Raw genomic sequence first — 25043 nt, forward strand, 5'->3', positions numbered from 1 at the left:
TCAAAATAATCTTTAACGATCATATATGCATTTTAGTTCTTTTATTTGGAAAAATTGCTTGATAAAATTGTTATAGCATTAATTAATAATGCGTGAGTAACATAAAAATGTAATTAAGTTAAGCTGAAAAATCGACAATATTTTTAAGTTTTCATAGTCTAAGTGAAAATATAGCAAGAATGCAAGAAACCAAAAAATACAAAAATGCAGAAATGGCAAATCTAAAGCAAAGCGAAAATGCGGTGCAAAAGGGAAGGGAAGAAAAGGGCAAGACAAAAAGGATGAAAGCAAATAAAGGAACCGGTTGTTATTCATTTTAAATTTGAACATCTTGTTTTTCAGCCTGCCTTCTTTCTTCGACTGCTTCATCTCCTTCTGCGCCTTCTTCCCTTTTCGCTGATTTTTTGTGTTCTCTCTTCCTTCTTCGCTCTTCTCTTCTCTTTCCCCTCACTCAAACACTCATTTCATATTTTTTGCCGCTTCCTTTGCTTTAGTAACTTTAATTTGTTGGCATTGCCATTGCCGTTATATTGGCCTTCCTCTCTTTCTCGCAATCTATCGCGCCCTCTCGCACTGTCTTGCCCTTTCACTCATTGCTCTATTATAGTTACACAGCCAAAAAAATGGGTAGCTCTTAGAGTAAAAATAATATCAATATGTTATAAATCAAAAAGCTCATTTATTAAGAGAAGATTTCTCTTCACATTTGTTGCAAAATGTTTTATTTATAGAAAACTAATTAAAATACATATACCGAGAAATATCTTTCTGTGTATTTTTTGGTTAAGTCGGTTCTATTTTCTTTTGATTTTCTTTATGATTCGCTTTATTATTCTCTGTTTTCGCCAGTAAGATGGTAAATGTCAGAAGGGCGGAAAAATCGGAAAAGGGCATGTTCACTAAGTTTTCACTGGTGAATCACTAAAAGAACTTTTCGCACTGTGTAGCCACTTTGCCGTTGGAGTTTCTTTCCTGGATTTCTTTCCTTTCCTCCATTTTATTTTTGGGATTTTCGCTTCTGATGTCGTTACAGTTGTTGTTGTAGCCGGCATTTAGCCTTTCGGGGGAAAAAAAATAAAAAAATTTTGCCAAATTACTGTTCCCAGTTATTTAGCCCCCTTTTTCCACCCATTTCGCATGCACTTGAAAAAAAAGCGTGTACGTCAAGATATACAAGTTTTGCACTGCTTTTTAAACAATTTTATATACTCAGGATTGATAATCGCTTAAATCTGCAATCATTAATTTAATCTTCATTCATGCTTAAATGAAAATATGCTAAAGTACATCGAGTTTTTGCGAAGTGCATGAAAAAATGAAACTTGTAGTTTCTGGAAAATTCGCATGTTTGAAAGTTTTGATGTCCTTTGTGTGTGAGTGTTTGCGTGTGTGCATGTGTGTGTTTGTGTGTCGCCATTTGCCTTTCTCAGCGTCTTTGGTTTTGACATTTTGCCTCCTTTACTAAACCCCCCCCCCCCCCCCCCCCCCTTTCCATTGCCTTTACCTACCACACCACACCCCTTAGTCGCAATCTTCCTACGGCAAACAGTTTTTGGTCGTAGTCAACCGCATTAATCCATCCCCATCTCTCTCTGTGTGTGTGTGTGTGTTTGTGGCACAAAATGAAAATGACAAAACAAGGTCAAGTGTAGGGAGCAAAGTTTGTTTGAGTGCACACATACGCACGCACAAACTACATACAAATAAGCAAATAACACAAAAATAAGAAACATTAAGTTCACTTCACTTTTTCATCAAGTGTATCAAGTTTTTTCAACTGTAATATACGCATAATAACTTTGGTAAATATTTATAAAATATACATACATATATATTTTTTTTTCGGTTTTCTGCCCAAAGTAATGATGTTATGAGCGAAAAAGGGCCATAGAAGTTTTGGGCCAGTGAGTCACGTTCAACAGGCGCAGTCTGAATTTTGAGGTTAACTTTTTGACGACAAAATAATTTGCACAAAGGTGCAAAGTATTTTTTTGCGTAAAATTTTTGCTGCTGTTTATTTAACTATTTTTTTTTTACTTTTTTTTTTGAGCGCTGAACCTGACGGATTGACAGTCACTCGCTCTGCTCTGCCGGCGTCGACGTCGACTGCGCAACGACACCTGTGGCTATGCGAAAAAGTCGACAAAAAATGTGGAAAAATAAATGAAATAAAATAAAACAACCCTCGTCTGAGATTTTGCTGCCAATTTTTCGCAGGCCTATGCAGTAATTTACCCGCTCTCTTTCTCACTCTCATTCGCCCTCCTGCTCTTTCTTTTCATTCGCTCGAAAAAAGGTGTGACGTAGAAACCGAAAAAACACACAACCAAAACAAAGTAAAAATAAAAAAGTGGCAAGAAAAAAGCTTGGAAACAGCAGCTTAAAGTGTAACTAACATACACACACACATGAAATTATATACCAATAAACACACAGAGGCACAGACACACAGGTACGGGTACGCAAAAAAGGAAACCTAAATAAAAAAATTAAATGGAAATTTCTGATATAAAACACACACATACTCGCCACTCACACAGCGGAGCCGAGTGAAGTTTGGCAACGCGGCGCCGCAAACGCGCAGTCGCCAGAGAGCGACGCCGGCAGACACAAAAACAAACAGTAAGCAATGTCGCACGCGTGAGTGAGACGGTCAGATGGCGAGTGAGGTGGTTAAGTGAGAGAGCCAGTGCGTCAGAGAGTGTCCAGTGTTGTTTTTGCGCAGTCCCGCACGGCAACAGTGCACAGTGGGACAACTTGCGCATATCAATCATTATTACTGTGACCCATCATCTATTTCCTATTCATTTAAGTCTATGGTATTTTAAGACATTCTATAGTCAGCTTTTTTATTAATATACGAATGTATTTGCATATGCTTAATCTCATCATTAAAAATTAATATTAAAATAAATTACTGAAGATGCCGCTTCAGCGAAAATGATCTAAACAAAATGTGTTCACAATTGATTAATTATATCATTAATATATTGGTAAGCTACACCTTGATTTAGTTAAACACTGTTCCACTGTGCAACAGTAACTGGTTCACTAGAAGAGAGAGCAAAGAGCAAGAGCGGTTTGCAAAAAAAACAGGTACCCCTGTGACCAATTTGATGAGTTCTGTAATGAAATTTTGAATTATGTCAATCTATTAGATGTTCCTGTTAAAAATTTTATGCCTAGCACTTTTTCTCGCTTGTGTAACAATATTTTAATTTTATTAACATTTTATGGAAAATCTGACTAAAATGCTTGAATTTGCTATGTGTGAAATTATTCACACCAAAATGCATTAAATATTCAGCAAATTTCGTATACCAATAATCAGATGTCTTGCCAAATTCGCCACTGGGTTTCAGTTTACCGCTTGGTTGCTTCTTCTTCTTGCACGCTCTTCTCTTCTTCTTCACCACGTCCCACGCCATCACTCGATCTCTTCCTCTTCGCGTTGGTACTCAAAAAAACACAATTTTTTTCGCTACAATTTGACACACAAAGCAGCTGTCTGCATAAGACCGCACACTCACACACATTGCACATATATTCATTGCATACATACATACATTTGTTCATATTATATATCTCACGCTGTGTTGCCATAGATACAAACAGACTCACGTAATTTATATATGTATGTGCATATATATATACATTCGTATGACTGAGCGGGAGGGAGAGATGGCTATGGTGAGCGGGAGAGGGCTATTTGTTATCTACTGCGCATTGTCTTGACGTTGTTTGCGTAGTTGTCTGTATGTTTGCATGTATGTATGTGTGTATGTTTGTGAATGCGAAGATGAAGCAGAAGTGGAAGAGCAAGAAGAAGCACAACAGCATACCAAATAACTAGCGCAGTCGTAAAAGGGGCAAGAGAGAGCGAGAGAGGGAGAGCTCACCAGTTAACATGACACGACCAACGTCAACAACAACAACGACAGCAACAACAAGTCAACAGAACAAACCGGCACATTCAACTTAAGCACACACACACACACGCGTAGACGAATAAGATGATGATGATGAAGAGGGACAAGCGACTGAGACGCTAGTCTGATGCGTGCAAGAGAGAGGGCAACATGCGAAACGAAAAACCAAACGAAAGCGTACAAATAAATAAAGCAGCAGGTACACCGAAAGAAAAATGTCTTGTAATTAAAACGAACTTAAGTAGCCCATGAAACAATTGCTAACAATCACATTTTAAACATTTTCGATATTTAAAGAAAATAAAAAAATAGTGCATACCTCTGAGCTGTGCACAATAATAATTTCGCATAGCAATAGCAAACTTTTTGTCACAGTGCAGCTGGGTTGCCAGCAAGGGTCTGAAGTAAGAATAACAAGAAGGCGAAATAAAATGAAAGCATACGCAGCATGGACTGCGAAATTCTTAGGGGTTTGGGTTTCCTTTTGGGTTTGGTTTCTGCGCTTGGAATGGGAATGCGAATGGGCGGGGTGGGGGCGGTGCTTATGGCGTAGAATTCTGGCGTAACCCGAAGCTGGACATGCAAAAAAAAATTGGGAGACTTTTGGCAAAGAACTTCGTGGTCTTGGGGGGATCTAAATTCTTGTAGTGTTTATAAGGTAGCTGGGTCAATCAACGTGACGGGTTGTGGGAAGGGGTAGGAGCTGGAGGGGTGACGTCTCATAATCCGCTTAAGATTCAGCGAACATCAGCGGGGTGCACCACGTGCTAAAAGTTTTTTTCTTTTTTTTTTGATTTCCTTTACCTGCCAGTTATTCCCTTCCAGTTATTACCCTGCACGCTGTGAATCTGGATAACATCCCATGGGCATCCCATATATCCCCCCCCTTGACCCCTTTCATCATCTATTTTGGGTTCGTAACCACATGGGAGTTTCAAAATAACGTGAGTGATTTAGGTAGGGCATGTTTCTTGTTTCAGTTATTAACTTTAAGTAAGCTGAATGCACTTATAATTAAATTAAGAAGTAACAAAATATTTACATAGTTATTTATTTCTGTAATAATAACAGTTTAAACCCAACACCGTTACTAGCATTCCTACCATATTCATCCATTATTTGATATTTGCGTTTGTTTCGCATTGATAAGTTCAAGGTCTCAAGTTGGAAAAAGGGGTGAAAAGAGTGTTTGACGTCACTCTGCAAAACTGACATGTCTCTTATCCTCATCCACCCACCAAAAACCCTTCGATTGTAACTGTTGTCATTAGAAACCAAACGGCTTGTTTTAAAGTCCTAAGCTGTTGAAACTATCTGAGATATTTTTTTTATATTTATTAAGTGAAGAAACTGAGATATTGAATAAAAATCATGGTAGTTTGCGAAATTAAAGGACCCAATTTAAGTGGGCTACAATAAATAAATAAATTGTTTGTTTGCATTCGCTGACAGCTTCCATAGAAGTACACACATACATGTGTATGTATGCATGTACATATGGTAGATAAGATGGAAACGTGATTCCCCCAACCGCAGTGGATGCGATCATTCGCCCAAAGTTGTCATGACACCCCCCCCCCCCCTCGCTACTTCGAGCTGCCCCGTTCTGCCCCCATTTCCTATTTATAGCCCCTCGTATTTCCCCCAGATCCCCCACACTTAAATACACATGTCAGTTCGTTTCGAGTGTTGTTGTTAATTTTTGTTGATGTGTTTTTATTTAGATTTTTTATTATCGCGCGCGTTTTCTTTTTTTATTTCGGCTTATCACTTGTCCTACCTCCCGTTTTAACCTCTCCCTCTCTCACTCACTCTCTCTCTTCCTCTCTCGCTCGCTCCCCCCACCAACCATTTTCACCAACAGTTTAAGTTGATGTGATCTTTGTTCGCCGCGCTCCCAATTCACAGTTAAGCCATATCAACCAAGATTGTTGGAATGGTGAGGGGGGGTGGAAGAATTCCGCGGGAGAAAGAGGAGGCAGAGCAATAAACCTAACCTGAATCTACAACAACTGGCTGTTCTGGTGGGTGACATTGCCAGAGAGAAGCGAAAAGCATGAGATGGGAAGGGAAGGGCAGAGAAGAAATGAAACAAATAAATAAAGAAAAAAAGAGAAGGAGAAAGAAAGGAGAAGAAGAAGAGGAGAAGCCGAATAAGCGCAAAGTAGCGCAACTTGCGTTGACAACAAAAGCAACAACAATAATAAAAAAAAACGACAACTATAACAACAATCGACGGTTACAGCCACAATCCGGTACAGTGAACACCAGCCAAGTGACTCTTTCAAAAGTTAGTACAAATTTTCAAAACCAAATATGATCTATAGAATATTTGTGCATATGTTTGTGCATTGTTTTAAACTTACCATAAAATAAATTAAAAAAAGAGAAGAAATCTGAACCACTTCCATGTATTGATGTGACCTTTAGTGCGGTGTCCACAGTTTCATCGGCTTGCCGGTTTTGCGCGCGTAATCGATGCTGCCCCATCCTCAGCCCCCTGCGCCCGTTCCCCCTTCCCCTTCCCACCATACTATGTACATATGTATGTATGTATGTAGAAACCGCTTTACGATCTTGTATTACGTGTTGGTGTTTTGCATGTGGTTGGTTAACAATGTTGTTTTTGCCATTTTACTGTGGCTTTGTGTGTGCACCGATCGGTTTGCTTCTTGTGCCGACTGAATTATCAAGTCACAGTTCCAGTTTCACCTCGCTCCATCCCCCCCGCATCCAACCATTCGGTCAGTGGCTCGGCACCCAGCAACAACCAGTTATATAGCCATATCCACACATACATACATACATACAGTACGTACATGTGCGTGTGAGCGGGACGGGGGGAAACCGGTTTCCTTTTACTGTCTTGCATATTTTTAGCAACAAGTTGAAAGAGTTGCCTCGCCAAATGGGTACAGCAGGGCCTCGCAAAAACGAACTTATATTGTATGATTTTTACATAAGTTATTATGTTAATGTTGAATAATGTTTCTTTTTGGAAACTGGATGGCAGTCCACTCTTAGTCAAAATTTCGGTAAAATATCGTTTTGAGTATAGAATATGCATATTTAAGAACAAATTTCTAATTAAATGAATGTGGCCTGTAGCCGGCAAAGTGAGAGGATGATGGCAGTGGGTGGGAGCGAGAGGTGAGACAGTAAAATTATAATGAAAACGTGTAGAGCGATCGACTGCGATCGCGGCATTCGCGCTTGTAACAAAACAGTTTTTATTCGCAAAAACAAAAAAAAAGAAAGAAAGAAGAAAACCGAATCGGCAAACAGAAAACAAGTAATACAACAAAGAAACCAATTGCGGCTGGCGTGGGATGGTTTTGAGAGGGGGGTGGGGGCAGACGGATGCCACAATAGCAATAGCCACCGCAAACATAGCGCTGCGTCATTGACGTCGGCAAAGCAGCGACAGAGGCAGCGGCAGCAGCAGCGGCAGAGGCGACGCCGCAAAACAATTGCCGGCCATTGTTGTCGTTGTATTTGCAGTTGTAGTTGTTTTTGCATTTGCTTTTGTTGTAGCTGGGACCCCAACGTCGCAGTTACTCATTTTAGCCGCAAAAGAAAAGGGCATGCTCGAATATGGACACGGGTTCAATTTGCATAGTTAAGAGAACTGAACCTCTTAGTTCTGGCACTCAAATTGAGGTTAGGTTCCCGCCTACGTAATTTTTTGCTAGCTTTATGTTTTATAAAAAAATTGTTCTATTTTCATAATTTTTCGTCTTCTTAAACAAGCGTTTTTAGGCAAAATTTTGTACCTAAAAACCTTTTTTTTTATAAATATGTGCTGTATTTACTAATTGCTTGCATTCGCTTAAAAACTTTAAATACATATACATATTAAGATATATAGTTTTTAATCTGAATGTTAATCTAATTTGACTATAATATCACAAAAGCTTCATTGAATTGCAGGGTATTTTCTTATGAACCAAGCTCTTGTCTCTTTTGTGTTTTCCTTAGTTTTCTCAACATTTTGTTACATTTGCTTTGCCATTCATATTTCTTATTGCTTATTGTTGTTTCCAACAACAGCAGACACTTGTGTGTGTGGTGTGGGAGGGGGAGGTGTGGCGTTTCGGTTGGTGCGCCAGAGGGAGAGGCAAACACACAATGGCCACACTTTGACCCTGACTTTTAATGTGTACATTCGCCGTCTCACTCGCACCCTTCGCCCTTCCCGCTACTCTTATGCTAAATTATTGTTATTATTATGAATTGTGCTTCGTTGTTTGCGTTTGTGTTTGTGCTTGTGTTTGTATTTTTGTGGTGTTGTCTGCTAAACACTAAAGTATGATTAATTGACCTGCGGTGGCCGGCGCACTTTAGCACATATTTTCCCGGTCTCGGTACTCCCCGCCTCTCAATCCCCTACACCACAAGGTAGCCATATGATTTTCGAAAGGAGCATGTATGTATGTATATATATATATATATATATATATATACATACATATATATATATACATACATGTATTGTAGGTTCAACACTATTAGTAGTTTACTATCATTAGCATTTTTATTTGAATAAACAAATTGCTTTGTATTTTGATACACTTACTTTATTTTTTCATTATTTTTCTAATTACTTTAATTTAAATGTACATAAAATATATACCTAGTTTTATTATTGTACATTTTTCAAGACATTGAAGCTTAACTAAACTAATTAAAATTAAAATAAAGCTCTTGGTTTACATTTGATAAATAAGTGTTTTATTTACAATTTTTGGAAATTAGTCCTACTATTTCTCTGTTCCACAAACGTGCTGTGTTACAAATTTTTTACGCATCTTAGATGCTATTTTAATATATAAACCATACATATGGCTAATTGTGGTAACCTTTTCCCGGTTTTTTTAATTGGTTAATATTGACAATAATCACGTTTAAAAAGTGCAACAGCTTAGTCATTAAAATCGTCATCGTCTCAGCCCAAGAGTATGCTATCAATTAGTTTGAACTAAAAATTTGCAAACTAAACAAAAACGTAGTTCTAAATTCAAACTGAATCTATTTGAAAAAAAAAAAACAACAAGTATTTAAAATTGCGTTTGAATATTTAATGAAAGGATGTCAGTTGGGAAATTGGCTTGGTAACGAATGCAGATTTCGTCTTAACTTGGCTAAAAATGGTCACAAAGTTAAAAGAATGACTGTTTTAAGCAGCTATTTACCAGTGCTAACGATCCCTATCACTTTTTGACGGATTTTGGAAATTTTATTTTTGGACAAATTTTCGCATTTTTGTAAGGGATTATTACATCATCAAAATTTGCAAAAAATGGCAAAAAAATAGAATTCCAAATTTTGGACACAGTTCGATTGGAATTTTATTTACGAGCTCAACGAGGTATAACATTCCATATTCAGGCTATTATTTTTAAAGTTGTGGCAAAAAACGGATTATTTATTGACCAAAATTCGAAAAAACGGGTTTTGCCAAAAACGTGATTTTATAAACTCAATTTTAGTCATAACTTAGCTAAAAATTGTCATATAGTTGAAAAAATAACTGTTTTGAGCAGCTAATAACCAGTGCTAACTATCCCTATCACTTTTTGAAGAATTTAGAAAAATTAATTTTTGGGTCAATTTTTGCATTTTTTGTAAGGATCATCAAAATTTGCAAAAATGGGAAAAAAAAAAATTATAATTTTCGGACACAGTTTGATTGGAAATTTTATCACGAGCTCGACGGAATATGCCATTTCATATTCAGACAATTATTTTTAAAGCTGTGGCAAAAAAACGGATTATTTTTAGTAGGAAAATTGAGAAATGTATTGACATTTACGTAATCCAAACTATATTTCTTTTACGTTTAGCACATCATTACAATTACAAATAACTAAGCTCAAAATGCGTAACATTTAAAATGTAATTTTTATTATTTGTTTTGTCGAGTTCGTAACCTGTGAAGAACGTGGTACAACAAGTTGAAGTCATGCTTTCCTAATACTAATAAAAAATAAAAAAATGTTTGGTATAAAAAAAAAATAAGGAGAAAAGAAGAATTAAGAAAGAATGGGATCTGATGGATGACCTTTATGGGATCCCTGGATGATCGCCGAACGGCAATGATCAGGTGAGGATTCTCTTTATGGCCTCCTGGTTGATATCCAATGCTGATATCTCTAGGTGATCACCCAGCAGTTGGCACAACTAAGCATTTCGCACGCCGCGCAACTCCTTGTCGGCCTTCTTGAGAGTGATAAAGTTGTTGAGCGCCTTGACACGCAATTTCGACCAGACCATGAAGTTGCCCAGCCCCAGAATGGTGGCCGCATGCAGAGCAGCTGCCTCTGGATATAGGACTGTGGCACAGCCCAGGCCCGATGGCAGATTCAAGCTGGACCACACGTCCACCTGCATGTTGTCCGATTTGACGGGCGGACAATTAATTACCGGATAGTTGGTGCTGCCGGAAACGACTGGACCCAGTCCATTGGATCGCCCGGCGACGGCCACAAAGATCAGGTTGCTCATCACCGATTCGTATTCGCGGACAATGCGCAGCGTTTCCTCCGGTCCCTTGTGGGCGGAACTCACGCGGAGTTCCACATTGAGGCCAAGGGATCGACAGCTGGTGGCTATCTTCTCGCTGTGCGATATATCGGAGGCACTGCCCATCAGAACGACAACCAGATGATCCTTCTTGGGCACAATATCAACCAGTTGTTCGGCCACCCAAATGAAGTTCCTCTTCACCGTATCCAAATCGGTGGCAGTCACCGCTGCCAGATTGCGATACACCTGCTTGTCGACCATCAAACGCTTGTCACCCGCTGGCCACAAACGCCACGAATCGGAATCAATGATGTCGGCCAGCACAATGTTGCCATCGGCGCAGATACCGAACTCCACTTTCATGTCGATCAGGGCGCAGTTCTTGGTCTGCCACGCCCTTTCGAGAATCTCGAAGACCAGCAGTGTGGTTCTACGCATAATGTCCACCTCATCTTGGCCTAGTTTTTGGGAGAAAAAAACAGTTGGTTTAGATTTTTATATGTAAAAGTGTAGGTGCAAGTACCCACCGATCACCAGGCCATTCAGCTCGAATTTGGCGGAGATAATCTGCTCCTCGCTCCACTGGGGATCGTGGTTGGCATCGTCCTTGAAGAACGTCTCCTGCTTGGGCGGCGAGAACCTGCGCAATGCAAATGTAATTTTTTTAATAATTTGTAATGAATAAATTAAATCTCTAGCGACATTTTGTGTTACTACTAGTAACTAGCTTACAATTACTCAAAGAGGCGGACTAGTTGGCAATCAAAGCCATAAAAAAAGAGCTATTGCCTTGGTATGACATCAAATGAAACGAAAATCTTGACTTGAATTACAGATTTCGATGGCTTTGAGGGCACCGAGTGTACAGCGCTTATCAGCGATTGTTGACCCTGCTGCAGTGCATCGATTGCATTTGAATTTGTTTACCGCAAGTGGGCACAGATAACACAGAGATCGCAACGAATCGAATGGGGTGATAACCCCAGCGAGCAAGTGGCTGTTTACCATTACCAACCTGTAGCCCTCGGGCACTCCGACATTGCGCTTGAGAAACGAACCGGTGGCCAGGCGGCGGGTCACCCACTCAATGGGTATCATCTGGCATTTGCGGGCGATGAAGGCCTTGGCGCTGCACTGTTTCACATAGGCGGTGCGAATGCCTGCGGATTGAAAAGCATTCATTAATTAATTGATCAATCTAGTTATGCATTTCATTTGACTTGTATGGTTCAACAAAAAGAGTGGGTTACGTATAATTGGTAATGTACATTCAATCGTCTGCATTTTGTATATCAGTTGTTAATTAAGTTGAAAACCATTCCACTCACCTGCCTCGTTGAGCAGCCTGAAGACCTGGCCGTTGGTGGTATTGGAGATCTCCGCCTTGCCGGCCAGATCGTGAGCTTTGACACCATCGCCGGCGGTGATGCGATCCTTGCTGAGGAGCAGGCACAATCCTGGCTGCTCCGGCAGATCGTACACCTGCTTGGTCTTGCCCTCGATGATGACCTTGCCGAGCTTGTAGCCCTCAACTGTGGAAATTCAAGTTGCAGTTGCATTTACCATCAATATATATATGATTCTGATTTAAGGAATGGAAAGACACCTTGTTTACGAATTCCACTATTATCTTGATTTCAACAATGGAAAGCCAAACTTCTTGTTTACAGCAGACAGCTCGAAAAACAGCATTGAAAGATGATAGTACATTATACTTTTTTGATTAACAGAACCATGAAAATTTTCCGTTGCTCAAGTGGTTTTTTTAGGAAACCCGAATAACTGTGTAAATAAATCCAAGGCTGGCCGAAAAACATAAGCAACTGATTTGCCTTTCATCACATTAAACTTGTCTTATTTATGAAAAATCGGATAAAATAGATGGGATCTTTGGTAATATTTACGTTATGAAGTTTATAGTTTATGGTTTCGGGCAAGCCTTGGCGATGACTTAACTTACTGGATGTGGTTGTGGTGGACATCTCGAATCGCACGTTCTTGTCGCTCGACTTTCAGAATAGAAATTGAAACCAATTGGCTGGCTGTTTCACGTGTTGCGGGCTTTGCTTTATGCTCGATATTCGCTTGTGCCTTCCCACTCGCTCTCGCTCTATCGTTCTCTCTGTCTTTTTCGCTCTCTCTCTCTTTTTCTGTGCTTGCTCTTTTATTACAATCCGCTAACTCCGACGTTCGTCTGCATCAAAGAATCGCTCCAAAGCAACTGAGCGTCTATAGAATCGCCGGCGCGACTTTATGGCTCGATTTTCTTATCGCCGAACCCCAACACCAATGCAAAGAGATCAACGTGCGTGTGCGTGTGTGTGTGTGTGTGTGTGTGTGGGCTTAGAGTCGAGTATAATGCTGATTTGGTAATACCCTACAGTTTTCCAAATAGCTGATAACCGCGCTTAAGTACCATATAGTATAGTAGAATTCATTTTTGGCAATCTATAAAGCTATGCTTATTGCGTGACTTATTGTTATTGGGCCTATGGACCGTTTATTTTGCTATTTACAAAAAAAAATATTTTCTATTAATTTGGTGACTCTAAATTACAATTTTTCTTGATTTTTGGCCATTCTCCACCTCCTGGCATCCAGCTCCTGCTTATCCCGCTCATGCTGCTTATCCTGCTCATCCTGTGATCCTGATCTGTGTCTCTCTTTCTCTCTCTCTGGTAGGTAGCCTCTTTATCGTCTTGTTGGCCGCACTGCTCTTTTTGGTGACTTGTGTGTGTGTGTGTATGAACGTTTTCTTGCTTTTGGGGAAAAATCGCATAATTCTGGTGAACCCACCTTCGTGTCACTTGCTCCTCCTAGTGTTCCAAACGTGTGTGCATTGCGTTGTCGTCGTCTTCAGTTCTTCCGTGTGAAAATATAGTTTTCCGAAGCAGCCACTTCACAAGTGGTTTACTTGAGTGTATGCCTTCTTTTCGGCGGTGCTCTGGTTTTAAAACTATATTGGTTTATAGTTTGATTCTCTTCCTCCGTGTCACATTCCTTCTCGTCATCCACATCCATCACCATTATGCCATTCAGTGTGGGAAACTTTATGACGGGCATAGTTATGCCCTGCTGATTGCCTTCATTCATCAGATTCTGGATGAGATTGGCGATATCCTCGCGCTTCTTGGTTACTGTGAGCAGGTCAAACCAATCGATCAGCTCCGTAATGGGCAGCTTATAGTTAACGATGGGTTTTGTGAAGAATTGCTCCGCATACTGCAGCAGATAGAGGCCGCAATCGGTGAGATTCTCCTGCTGCGGCACCTCCACAATAAGACCGGGCATATTATCCCTGTTGAAGATGCGCGCCCGCTGTCTCGGATGCTTTGCCTTGTACTCGAAGTTGAGGTAATCCCGCAATATAGCCATATCTCGATTGCGTTTGCTGTCCGCCAACGAATCGAAGATGAGAATCAATGGCTGTTTGATTGGAATGTCTTCGCCGGGTGTCTGTACATCATCGTTAACCACGGAAGACGTCAGGTATGGAAAACATATGATGGCCAGTATCCAATGGGACTGATCGTTGAATGGTATTATGATGAAATCCTTCTCGAATATATTCACGTTCCGTGTCCACTTCTTTACCCTTTCGTGACGCCTCTGGGCCACCGGCGTCTTCTTCTTGTTGGGACTCGTATCTGTGGTCAATCTCTTGTAGAAAAATGTGCTAAAGATGTGCGTCCCATCGCGCTGACCCTCTGGTATGATGTTATTCTTTAGCCAGCGCAGATAAAAATCAATGATTATGTCGTTCAGATATGAGCCTTCCTTGAGACACATAAAGTCCTTAATGGTGATGCTCAGGCCACCGGTTCCGGTGGGCGGATATGTGAAAAGCGTTGGATTCTCGTCGACGGAGAGTCTTCCCTCTGTTTGGCCATTGTCGGCGGCGGTGGTCTCCTCATCCTCGCTGCTCAACAGCACAATGACTTCTTCGTCAAAGTCCCTGCTTAGTATCCAGTTGCGGTTCCGGCGCAGGCGACTCTTCTCTGCCCGTTCTGCAGGTGTGGGTATAGTGTCACTAGTTGCTTTCTCGGCTGGCGCCGGTATGTATGCAACATTCGGTTGCACCCGCGATTGAGATCCACCAGCTGTCTCTTCCGATTTCTTGCTAACAGTGGCATGTGCGACTTGGTCCTTCGACTGGATTGACTGGGAGCTTGCGAGAGCATCTCCAGCTGGTTGCACGCCCTGGAGACCATTGCTCTTCTTTGGAGAATTTGAGGTGTTACCCGTAGGGGTTTGATTTCCCTGTTTATTGCCAGATGAACATGGCTTGTCTTGAGCACCAGCAGCTTGATAACCATTGCTGTCCTCTGCAGAGTGGCGCTTCTTCTGTTTCTTGGTCTTGGGAGTATTGTCGTCTTGATCCGCCGACGATATCACTTGGGCTGTATTACTCTTCTTTGGAGAAGTTGAGGTGTTACCCGTAGGGGTTTGATTTCCCTGTTTATTGCCAGATGAACCTGGCTTGTCTTGAGCTCCAGCAGCTTGATAACCATTGCTGTCCTCTGCAGAGTGGCGCTTCTTCTGTTTCTTGGTCTTGGGAGTATTGTCGTCTTGATCCGCCGACGATATCACTTGGGCTGTATTACTCTTCTTTGGAGAAGTTGAGGTGTTACCCGTAGGGGTTTGATTTCCCTGTTTATTGCCAGATGAACCTGGCTTGTCTTGAGCACCAGCAGCTTGATAACCATTGCTGTCCTCTGCAGAGTGGCGCTTCTTCTGTTTCTTGGTCTTGGGAGTATTGTCGTCTTGATCCGCCGACGATATCACTTGGGCTGTATTACTCTTCTTTGGAGAAGTTGAGGTGTTACCCGTAGGGGTTTGATTTCCCTGTTTATTGCCAGATGAACCTGGCTTGTCTTGAGCACCAGCAGCTTGATAACCATTGCTGTCCTCTGCAGAGTGGCGCTTCTTCTGTTTCTTGGTCTTGGGAGTATTGTCGTCTTGATCCGCCGACGATATCACTTGGGCTGTATTACTCTTCTTTGGAGAAGTTGAGGTGTTACCCGTAGGGGTTTGATTTCCCTGTTTATTGCCAGATGAACCTGGCTTGTCTTGAGCACCAGCAGCTTGATAACCATTGCTGTCCTCTGCAGAGTGGCGCTTCTTCTGTTTCTTGGTCTTGGGAGTATTGTCGTCTTGATCCGCCGACGATATCACTTGGGCTGTATTACTCTTCTTTGGAGAAGTTGAGGTGTTACCCGTAGGGGTTTGATTTCCCTGTTTATTGCCAGATGAACCTGGCTTGTCTTGAGCACCAGCAGCTTGATAACCATTCCTGTCCTTTGCAGAATGGCCCTTCTTATGTTTCTTGGTCTTGGGAGTATTGGCGTCTTGATTCGACGACGATATCACTTTGTCGGCATTGGTGTCTCCCGGAGCGCAATGTCTTTTCTTGTGCTTCTTGCCTTTGGTTGCAGCTGGCTGGCTACCATTGTTGGCCACCGAAGTCTCCGATGGCTTGACAACCGCACGAGATGGTGGCTCTTCAACGGGCACCGCGTTGCGAGGCGCGGCAACAGCGGACGCCCTGGACTGATGCACCTTCTTGTAGTACTCCTCCGCCTTGGCAATCGTATCGGCAATGGTATCACCGATGGCGAATCCCACAGAGACCACCAAATGGATAATACCACCGGCATTCTCCATGCAATCAATCGTGATGTTATCCTCGATATGAAGGTTCATCTTGAGAAACAGCTCTTGCACTGTACACGCATGGATGGGCAGCTTGAAGGTGACGATGTGCTGCGTTCCAGTGCTGTAGATAATGAGCATCTTGGCACTCCGTTTGTCCTTATCCGTGTCGGCTCGATTGATCAGCAATTGACGGGAGACTATAATGAAGTCGTTATGGGCGATTCGACTTACCGCTTGCTCCTTCGAAATAGCTTCTTTGCAATCCATTTTCGGAGCCGATTCAACACAACATATGTACGTTAACGTTATGAAAGTTATGAACGTTATGGGCTCATCTGAAACTGAAGTTTCGGGATACGATTGCAAAGTCTTGGGCTGCTTGATGTGCAAGTTCACTGGATGGGTGAAGTCACCTTATACGGTGACTTCGATCACTATATTCCTTTCATTTTGCAACCAGTGTGATTTATGCGATATTTGATACCACAAAAATTTGGTTTCTCCCGATTTTATGGTTTGTTTAAACGGCGTACCAAGTGCTGTATCCAAAAATCATCTGTGCGAGTTGCTATCGCCATCGCAGTTCTGTTAATATCGATACATGTGTGTTTCCAATTGGTCTGGATTTTACAGGGCGTTCTTGAAATATGTATCGATAGTCCGCTTGAAATTTGAAAGTTGAGAATTTTGAGAATCAATAATATTGTAACTGACTAGATATAAGCATTTAAGCGAATCTAAGCTAAGTTCTTTGCTTTTCATTTACAAAATTAGTATTCTTACATCTGGTATTAACAACAAAAACATATAACAATATCTTAAAGGGTATAACATTATCTTGTACGGGAATTTCAAAAACTGTATTCTCGTATTTATTTCAACATTTTGCAAGTTCAAGTACACACATTATCAAATTATAGTTTTGCGTCCGTCATCGGGTCCACCTGTCCGACTTTTAGTTGTCAGCATTGAGCTCCTCACAACACGGATCGCTTGGCGGCGATAAGAAAATCAAATGTAAACAAAAATATTTTTGTTTGTTTGTTTTTTGCCAAGAGCGTCTCTAGAAAAATAAAAACCATTTCCCGCCGAATCGCTGACAGACACACACGTTTTCCTTTCCGCGGGCCAAAGGGCTCCATTTCGCAATTGCATCGGTTGCCAAGTGCGGAAACTCGCATTTAAATCATAGCGTTGTGAGCTGTCAGAAAGTTTGCCAAGTTGAATTCTATAAATGTGGAGGAACTGGAAATAAACTGAGGCCAGCATGGCTTTTGTTTTACACTAACAAATTTACTACTACTATATATACTACACTAAATAGGGTCTTATCTGTACTGGCTGCAGTAGTAATTTGCATTCCTTAATCATTTCAGTTGCTCTTTTTAGATTTTGATCTATATTTTTTATTCGGGTTGTTTCTTCTTAACATATGTATTAATTATATATATCATTTAAGAATGTTGAAATGGGATCTGTAAATTATATAATTAGTCTGCTCTGTTTTTAGATATGTAAAGAGAGAAAAAGTAAGAAAACTTATGCTATGTTTTCCTTTAGTTCGTTTTTAAATTAAATTTTTCGTCGTAGTCATATCAACTTTTTTTTGCTTTTACCAAGCCGTTTACATAGACGATGTCATATTTAACTAACCGCTTTATTCATTTTTTATAAGTATGTATATAATATAAGTATTTATATATAATTTAATATTTAATTCACAATTCATTCTCGAAACTACGTTTTTAGTTTATGCTTTTTAGTTCCCAAGCAAAGACTCAAACCCAATGCCGGCTCCATGCAGCGCGGTCGCACACCCCGCCGACAATTAGCCGCCTATCGATATTTGCAGACAGACTTAACATCGATGTTTTCTAAAAAAAGTAATCTTTTTATTTACACTTGAAAAAAAAAACTAAAAAACATTTATTTATTATGAATTTAAATTAATTTGAAATTTAATATAAAACAAATAACATTAAAAAAATATATATTTTTATATTCATAATCTTAAACTGTTATAAGTTGTAATAATAGGAAATTAAAAATTTGTGAGACCTGTTTTAGCAGTTGAATCATATATATATCTTTGTGTATATGTACATTTATCGTCTTCATTTTATCACACCTCTTTTTGTCGGAATATCCAAATTTTTGTCGATAAACATAAGTTTGTCCACAACAGTAGCTTTTAATCGAGTTCGGCGATAGGAAATTATTTGGCCTCCGTCGTATATGCAAGCTAATAATTGCAATTAAATTATTTAAAATAGTTAGCTCTAGCTCTTACTCTTGTTCTTCGAATAATGATAAATATAAATTGTCCGTAGTCTATAATAAACATCGATATTTCGGGAAATTGATAAAAACATCGATGTTAACATCGATGTTTCGGCACCTCTAGTTGCCACGAAAGTCGCGCGAACGCCGGTAACGGAAATTCTCAGCAAACGCAGCGCAACGTCGTTTTCGCGTCGCCGTCGACGTCGGCGTTGTGTCGTCGCCGCAGCAGCAAAAAATAAAAATAAAGTAGAAGAAAAAGAATAGAAATAACTGCATACGAAATACATCCAAATAAAAACGTAGTCGCTTTTATTGAAACCCACAACAAACAAAAGCCGAAACGAAGAAAGTGAGCACACATTTGTTGTTGGTGTGTCAAGCGAATTCCACACGCAGCCGCAAATTGTATTAAATTCGAATTGTTTAATTTAATTGTAAAGGTTTGTCCACAACAAAACGGAGCTGACGAAAATTGCTTTTATTTATGTTTAATTCGAGTGTTTCTCTGTGTGTGTGTGCTATGTGTTTGCGTGTGTCTTTAACTTGATTTCTTTTGCTATTATCCTTGGCGTGTCTGCCGCTCTCTATGCCACCCTCTCTTTTTGTCCGCTCTCTTGGCGCAACCCTCTTTTACCGTTTTTTGCTTATTTTGTTTTGTGCCAGATGTGTTCGTAAGGGAACAAGAATATTAACCCTTGATGGACCTATTTTGCAAAATAGTAAATAAAAAGTCAAGTTTTTGCGACATTTGGAATACAATTGTCATATTGTAAAATTGTCTCTTTATGCAAATTGCACTTAGAGTTCTCTTTTGCATCTTAGTTTTGGGAGTTAATTTTGTGTTCTTATTTAATTTTATTTTAATTTAAATCAAGCTTTTTTTTAAATATCAATGGGTGTTCTCGAACTAAAATGACGCGCAAGTGTTAAAACTGAAAATGGAAATAGTGGCAGCAAACCGAATAAAGGAAATGGCAAAAAAATAAAGAATTTATTTAGCTGATTATATGCAGCATTCAAATCGAGATTCAATAGCATATCAATTGATAGTATCCCATTGATAGTATCTATTAAAACCCGTAGAAAAACACAATATGGAATGCTAAATTCCCATTCCTTCGTTTCTCCCCCGTTTTGTTTTGTTCCGTTTTTCGCCGCTGGGCGCAAATTTAAATTGATTTTTTCTCTTTCTTCTGGGCGTCTGCACATACAGCTGCGGTCAAGATATTAGCATTAGTTCGATTCTTTATCAATACCATATGCACTCCTTCACAAAACAATATATTAGCAAATATTTCCAATTAACTTTTACTTTGAGCAAGGCATGTAAAAAAGGGATCTTATTCTATACAAGTTTTGCTTTAAACTTCAACTGCTTGCTATTATTTTACCCTGAAGTGTAGTATTCATAACTGTGTGCTTGTGACGTTGTGGTTTGTTGCACTCGCATAATTGTCATATTATTACTTGCATAAAAGAGTGAGCAATAAAAGTAGTGGAAGGAACAGGAGAAATGGCGTGCAACACACCAATTGCCCATTTCCCCTTCCTCCCACTTTATCAGCACTTAACGCTTCACTAGCCCAAAAACATAACAAAAGAACGGTGCTTGTAAAACTGTAAGAATTAGCCCTTTAACACCCAGTTCCACTGTTCTTTGTTTGGATTGGCAATAATTTGGTTTATAGTCTTGAAACTTTTTTTTTTTACGAATACTAACAAATACTATTCAAGATATTTTTTTATATTTGAAATACAATTATCGTATCTAACTTATAAATTTTCTTTTTTCAGGACATCGATATCGGAACGACAAGGATACCCACACACAAATCACACCTAAAAGACTGCAATCTGCCTTAACCATAGGAAAGCCAGAGAAAGTAAAGTAAAGAAAGTATCGAGAAAGACCCATACAGGGTAGCAAATCGGGCGAAGCAAGCAAGAAAGTGCGCAGATTGATCCCGGCATCTGGGTCCAGGATCTGAATCGGTTAAATCACTAAGCTTAATCGGTATCATAATCAAATGATCACCATGACTTCGTTCATCGAGCTGCTGGGACTTTTCTTGCTGCTTATGCTGCCATTCCTCTACGAGACCAATCACATATTCCGATACTACTTCAAATTCCTGATGTACTACGGCATCGTATCGTTCAACTCGATCATCCTCATCCCGGCATTCCTCACCCGACCCTGCGATGTCCGCAATCTGCTGTAAGTAGTGCAACATATATGCAAATATCCTAAAACAATCTGATAGAAGAATATAAGACGAATTATATACCATCAACACCAGAGAACAATGAATATTTCAAATAACAATAACTATAGCAAGAGAACTCCCATATCTGTTGAGTTGAGTTCAGCATGTTTTGATTTAGCGTTAATGGGTTGCCCATCTATATCAATAAAGCACTCGAGGGACTGATTGCCCATCAACACAAACACAGCAAATTTAAAAAAAAGAAAAGCATTTGCTAAAGTGCTTCCCATTATGCCTAACTATGAAACTAAAAACTATATCGTATTTATATTAAGACTTCTTTATAATGCTTAAAGCCAAAGACTTTTTTCTTTTCTTTATCAAATCAAACATATTTCCAATGGTGATATCAACTTTACCCCTTAAATTGCTTGCAAACCCAAATAATACCAAACTTCATGACAATTTTCCCATGCAAATTAATGAGCTTAATGAAACAATTTTCTTAATCACCATGTGGCATCACGCCACCACAAGCCCTGTTAAAGTGCTTAAGACAATCAAATTGGTGGTAAATAATGCATTGTATTGGCTTGGACGGGCAAATAGAGTAATTGCGGTATCACCAACTTAATTTCAACCCAAAAGAATTGGCTTATCATTGATGCCCGCAGGTGGGCGTCCTTTTCGAAACGGTTTCCTTGAGTTCCCAAGGCGAATGCGTCAATGACACATACAATTTTAATTGGCCATCAATATTAACAAGGACCCAACTGCGGAGGAGTGACTGCAGGTGTCCGCAATGCACTTCGGGCCAACTGGACAACTGGCCAACTGTCACTCAAGGCCCCAGAAAGTCCAAAAGCCACAAAATTGTTGTACACTTGAAGAAAAGGAGACTTAGTTATGGTGTATGCTTTATACACACCTTAGAACTAGTCACTTTAAATTTATTTAATTCACTTAATTATGATCATTTTCAAACTTGCAACATCAGACATTTAATAATCTAAACTTTTGAATCTCCAAATAGTTTAATAGTCCTTTACGACTCCATGAAAACATACGCTTCTACCATAAACAATGCCATCCGTCAATAAGTTGAAAGATATAGATTTATTGTTTGATAAACTTATGTTTACGATGTTTGCAATACCAATTCCGGTATCGGAAATTGAATTTGTGACGAATTTCTTGCCGTTGCGATAAGGTTTTTTTTTATGGCACCCTCGCGGGTTTTGTGGCCCATGGTTGTTACCCCTATTGTTGCTAGCTCAGTAAACTGATTTCCAGAGTAATTTAATCACTTGGAAACTATAAATGTAAAATAATACATACAAAAAAACATGCAATGGGTATCGTACAGTTCTGACGTCGTTAAATTCGTAATTATATTTTCTTAGTGATTTGTGTTAGTGATTTTAAGTGAGGCCAGTGCCTAGGTGTCGCCAGTCCAAGGACGAAAATTTCGAGGGGAATTGAAACGGACTTTTGGGTGCTTGGGTTACCATTTGGCTCTATGACGTGAATCTGGGAAAAGGGAGTGGAAAAGCCAGGGAAACCGAATTGTGTCCCCAATGCGGTGGATTTTTATTTAATTATTTTTTTTTTTACTATTTTTTTTTTTGTACCATTTTGGTATGTGGTTAGTGCACCTGGTAGCTTTTCTCGCCACCTCGGCGATTTTGCGCGACTCAAATAACCATTTGCATTAGACAACAATGAATATTTGATATCAGGGGTGGATTACTACAAGTCCAGGTAGTCGCACACACAAATACCACTCACCCAAATCAATTATGCCTCTGTCCAACTATTTTATGCAGTTTATCGATCCATTTTCGGAGGCGAGAAATAAACGAGAATTCCTAGTAAACAGTGTGCACCCTCCCAGGGGTATAATTTATACAGTTCCCGAGCTGTAATTACATGCTGCATGACTAGCCGATTTAGTTGAGCTCAGGTGGAATGGGTATCATCCCGGCGACAAGGTAGAAATCAGAACTACGCCTCGATGGCTGTCAACTTGATTAAATAATGGTGCACTCACAATTGGCCGGTGGATCATCGTCGGTGTGGGAAATTGTTATGGGATATGGATTTCAAAAAATAATATAATCTCTATCGAAGAAATCAATGATTACAATGTTTCTAATATATTTTCGAACTTTTTTTGTTTGCAGATGGGCGAGCACCTGGTGCCACCGCGTTTCGACGTTGATTGGCCTGCGATGGGAGCTGCGCGGCAAGGAGCATTTGGCCAAGGACCAGGCCTGCATCATTGTGGCCAATCACCAAAGCTCGCTGGATGTGCTGGGTAAGCCTATGGGTTCCTCCATGACCATGACCATCAATCAAGCAGTGAATTTAAAGTGGTATCTCAATGATGCCAACTAAATGAGACCGTCTCGTTATCATTTGCAGGCATGTTCAACATCTGGCATGTGATGAACAAGTGCACAGTGGTGGCCAAACGAGAGCTCTTCTACGCCTGGCCTTTTGGTTTGGCTGCATGGTTGGCTGGCCTAATCTTCATCGATCGTGTGCGCGGCGAGAAGGCGCGCGAAACGCTGAACGATGTGAACCGGCGCATCAAGAAGCAGCGTATCAAACTGTGGGTTTTCCCGGAGGGAACGCGCCGCAACACGGGCGCACTGCATCCGTTCAAGAAGGGCGCCTTTCACATGGCCATCGATCAGCAGATACCCATCCTGCCGGTGGTCTTCTCATCCTACTGCACATTCCTCAATGACAAGAAAAAGATATTGAATTCGGGTCGCATTGTGATTACCACGTTGCCGCCGGTTAGCACCGAAGGACTAACCAAGGACGACATCGATGTGCTAATGGATCGTGTTCGCTCCCAGATGATTGAAACCTTCAGGGTCACGTCCGCGGAGGCGTTGCAGCGTTACAAGCCTATAAAAAGGGGAGGAATTCCAGCCGCCTCATCAGCATCAACATCCTCCTCCTCCACCACAACAACAGTGGCTTCTCCGGGAACTGCTGCCACTCCCGTTGCGGATGCGGCGGTGGCTGCCGCAGCTGCCGTGGCCAGTAACAGTTCGGCCTACGGTCAACCGCCGGGCTACGGAGCCGGAGCCGCAAAGGCCAGCTTGCTCAAGACACTTTAGGCTATGCAGCAATTCAATCCATACACACACGCAGCCACACACTCATATCCAAAAATACGAAACACCTCATGGCGTAGCTGGAGTGCCACGTTGGGGGCTTTTAGTTGGACACGTCAACCGGCAATCAGCTTTATTTGGGCCTATTTGGGAATTCTGTAGTCTACATTTGTGCAATTATCGTACGCGTGCAGTATTTGTTTTGATATTATTGTTTGAAGTCCAAACTATGTTTTCTCATCAGTTTATTGCATATTATTCGTAATTTATTTCTCAATTCGTGTAGAACTAAATTATTTTTTAAGTTATTTTTTATGTCCTGCTTTATGTAACCAATTGATTGAAAGCAAAAGAGAAAACAGCAATCGATTCCAATTTTATTTAGTTAACTGAAAATAATAAGTTAAAATTGCTGATTACTTGTAAATACCAAATCCGTACCACTTTAAAACAACGAATTAAGAAAAGTATTACCACTTGAAATAATTTAGCAATATGGATTTTGATAGTGCGCTAGTCTTATTTGAAAAAGTCAAATCCCAAATAGGTCTAAGTTAACACACACTTTTTCGAACATAAATCAGCTTTGTTTGCATCATTTTGTAGATTTACGCACTTGCATAATATTTTAGTCACATCCAAATGTTTACGAAAAAGTGTACTTCAAAAGCCAATTCCATGTTACGATTTCGGCTACAGTCCACGCAGCAACACATCCACTCACATCCAAATAGTTTGACTAATTCAGGCACCAAAATAAGTATTAGGAGAAGCAACCGCAAAACTGCGACCCTCGACTGTCCGACTTTAACTCTTTCTTAGGCAACACATACCAAAAAGCAACTAACAGCGAACCAAAAACATTAACTCTATCCCTTACAAGATGCAACAGGAAGCGGAGAACATGTCCAACTCGAAATGGCTGGGATTGTTAGGGGATTGTTAAAATCCAAGCCATTTCGATTAGGTTTTTATGCCCCTAGATTATATGATAGTTCCATGATATCTTTTGATCCTGTTGCCGCCTGTTCTGGTTAGATGATTACACCAAATAATATGTAATTATAATTAAATAAATATCTAAACACACATTGTGAATGATTAATCTTGCAAACGACATTACATATGCTATGTAGGCCGAATTCTGGTCGATTTTTACAATCGACCACTTGACGAGCAGTTAACGAAGTTCTTTTTGTTTTTATAAACCATACGTATTTTATTTTTACAAGACATTCCCTAACTAGGTTAGGGTTCCCATTTAAAGGTAACCCCTTACTCGCTTGTAATTGAATTCAGAAACGGATTCAATG

General features: G+C 40.2%; 3 protein-coding genes and 1 long non-coding RNA gene across 8 annotated transcripts; 1 reads left to right on the plus strand and 3 right to left on the minus strand.

Moving 5' to 3' along the window:
• Positions 1-655: 655 nt before the first annotated feature.
• LOC116802163 lies at positions 656-2057 on the minus strand. Its single transcript, XR_004362536.1, has 2 exons — positions 1828-2057; positions 656-1057 (listed from the first exon to the last, which is right to left on the minus strand). It is a non-coding gene; the product is annotated as an uncharacterized LOC116802163 (long non-coding RNA).
• Positions 2058-9730: 7673 nt separating this feature from the next.
• On the minus strand, positions 9731-12681 carry LOC6618591 (multifunctional protein ADE2). Its single transcript, XM_002042814.2, has 5 exons — positions 12415-12681; positions 11783-11986; positions 11470-11614; positions 10982-11094; positions 9731-10912 (listed from the first exon to the last, which is right to left on the minus strand). Exons 1-5 carry the CDS (start codon positions 12434-12436, stop codon positions 10110-10112), a joined length of 1287 nt encoding a protein of 428 aa, XP_002042850.1. The 5' UTR covers positions 12437-12681; the 3' UTR covers positions 9731-10109.
• Positions 12682-12764: 83 nt separating this feature from the next.
• LOC6618592 (protein HBT1) lies at positions 12765-16680 on the minus strand. Its single transcript, XM_032724867.1, has one exon. The coding sequence runs from the start codon at positions 16374-16376 to the stop codon at positions 13365-13367; it is 3012 nt and encodes a 1003-aa protein (XP_032580758.1). The 5' UTR covers positions 16377-16680; the 3' UTR covers positions 12765-13364.
• A 1831-nt stretch (positions 16681-18511) lies between these two features.
• On the plus strand, positions 18512-24828 carry LOC6618593 (1-acyl-sn-glycerol-3-phosphate acyltransferase alpha). Of its 5 annotated transcripts, none has more exons than XM_032724652.1 (4): positions 18512-18832; positions 20187-20610; positions 22783-22916; positions 23024-24828. In XM_032724652.1, exons 2-4 carry the CDS (start codon positions 20420-20422, stop codon positions 23731-23733), a joined length of 1035 nt encoding a protein of 344 aa, XP_032580543.1. In that variant the 5' UTR covers positions 18512-18832; positions 20187-20419; the 3' UTR covers positions 23734-24828. The 5 variants fall into 5 exon arrangements, with proteins under 5 accessions (XP_032580543.1, XP_002042852.1, XP_032580546.1 ...); XM_002042816.2 differs by having other exon boundaries at positions 18557-18741; positions 23024-24821; XM_032724655.1 differs by lacking the exons at positions 18512-18832; positions 20187-20610 and adding an exon at positions 22553-22590.
• Positions 24829-25043: the final 215 nt, after the last annotated feature.

Source organism: Drosophila sechellia, chromosome X (assembly GCF_004382195.2).
Source record: "Drosophila sechellia strain sech25 chromosome X, ASM438219v1, whole genome shotgun sequence".
Taxonomy (NCBI): domain Eukaryota; kingdom Metazoa; phylum Arthropoda; class Insecta; order Diptera; family Drosophilidae; genus Drosophila; species Drosophila sechellia.

Coding starts and splice junctions, on each gene's coding strand:
- LOC6618592 (XM_032724867.1), bottom strand. CDS start 16,376: ATGGATTGCAAAGAAGCTATTTCGAAGGAGCAAGCGGTAAGTCGAATC.
- LOC6618593 (XM_032724652.1), top strand. CDS start 20,420: ATGATCACCATGACTTCGTTCATCGAGCTGCTGGGACTTTTCTTGCTG. Junction 20,611..22,782: donor TGCGATGTCCGCAATCTGCT/GTAAGTAGTGCA, acceptor TTTTGTTTGCAG/ATGGGCGAGCACCTGGTGCC. Junction 22,917..23,023: donor AAGCTCGCTGGATGTGCTGG/GTAAGCCTATGG, acceptor TATCATTTGCAG/GCATGTTCAACATCTGGCAT.
- LOC6618591 (XM_002042814.2), bottom strand. CDS start 12,436: ATGTCCACCACAACCACATCCA. Junction 11,095..11,469: donor GGAGTGCCCGAGGGCTACAG/GTTGGTAATGGT, acceptor TGCATTGCGCAG/GTTCTCGCCGCCCAAGCAGG. Junction 10,913..10,981: donor GCTGAATGGCCTGGTGATCG/GTGGGTACTTGC, acceptor CCCAAAAACTAG/GCCAAGATGAGGTGGACATT.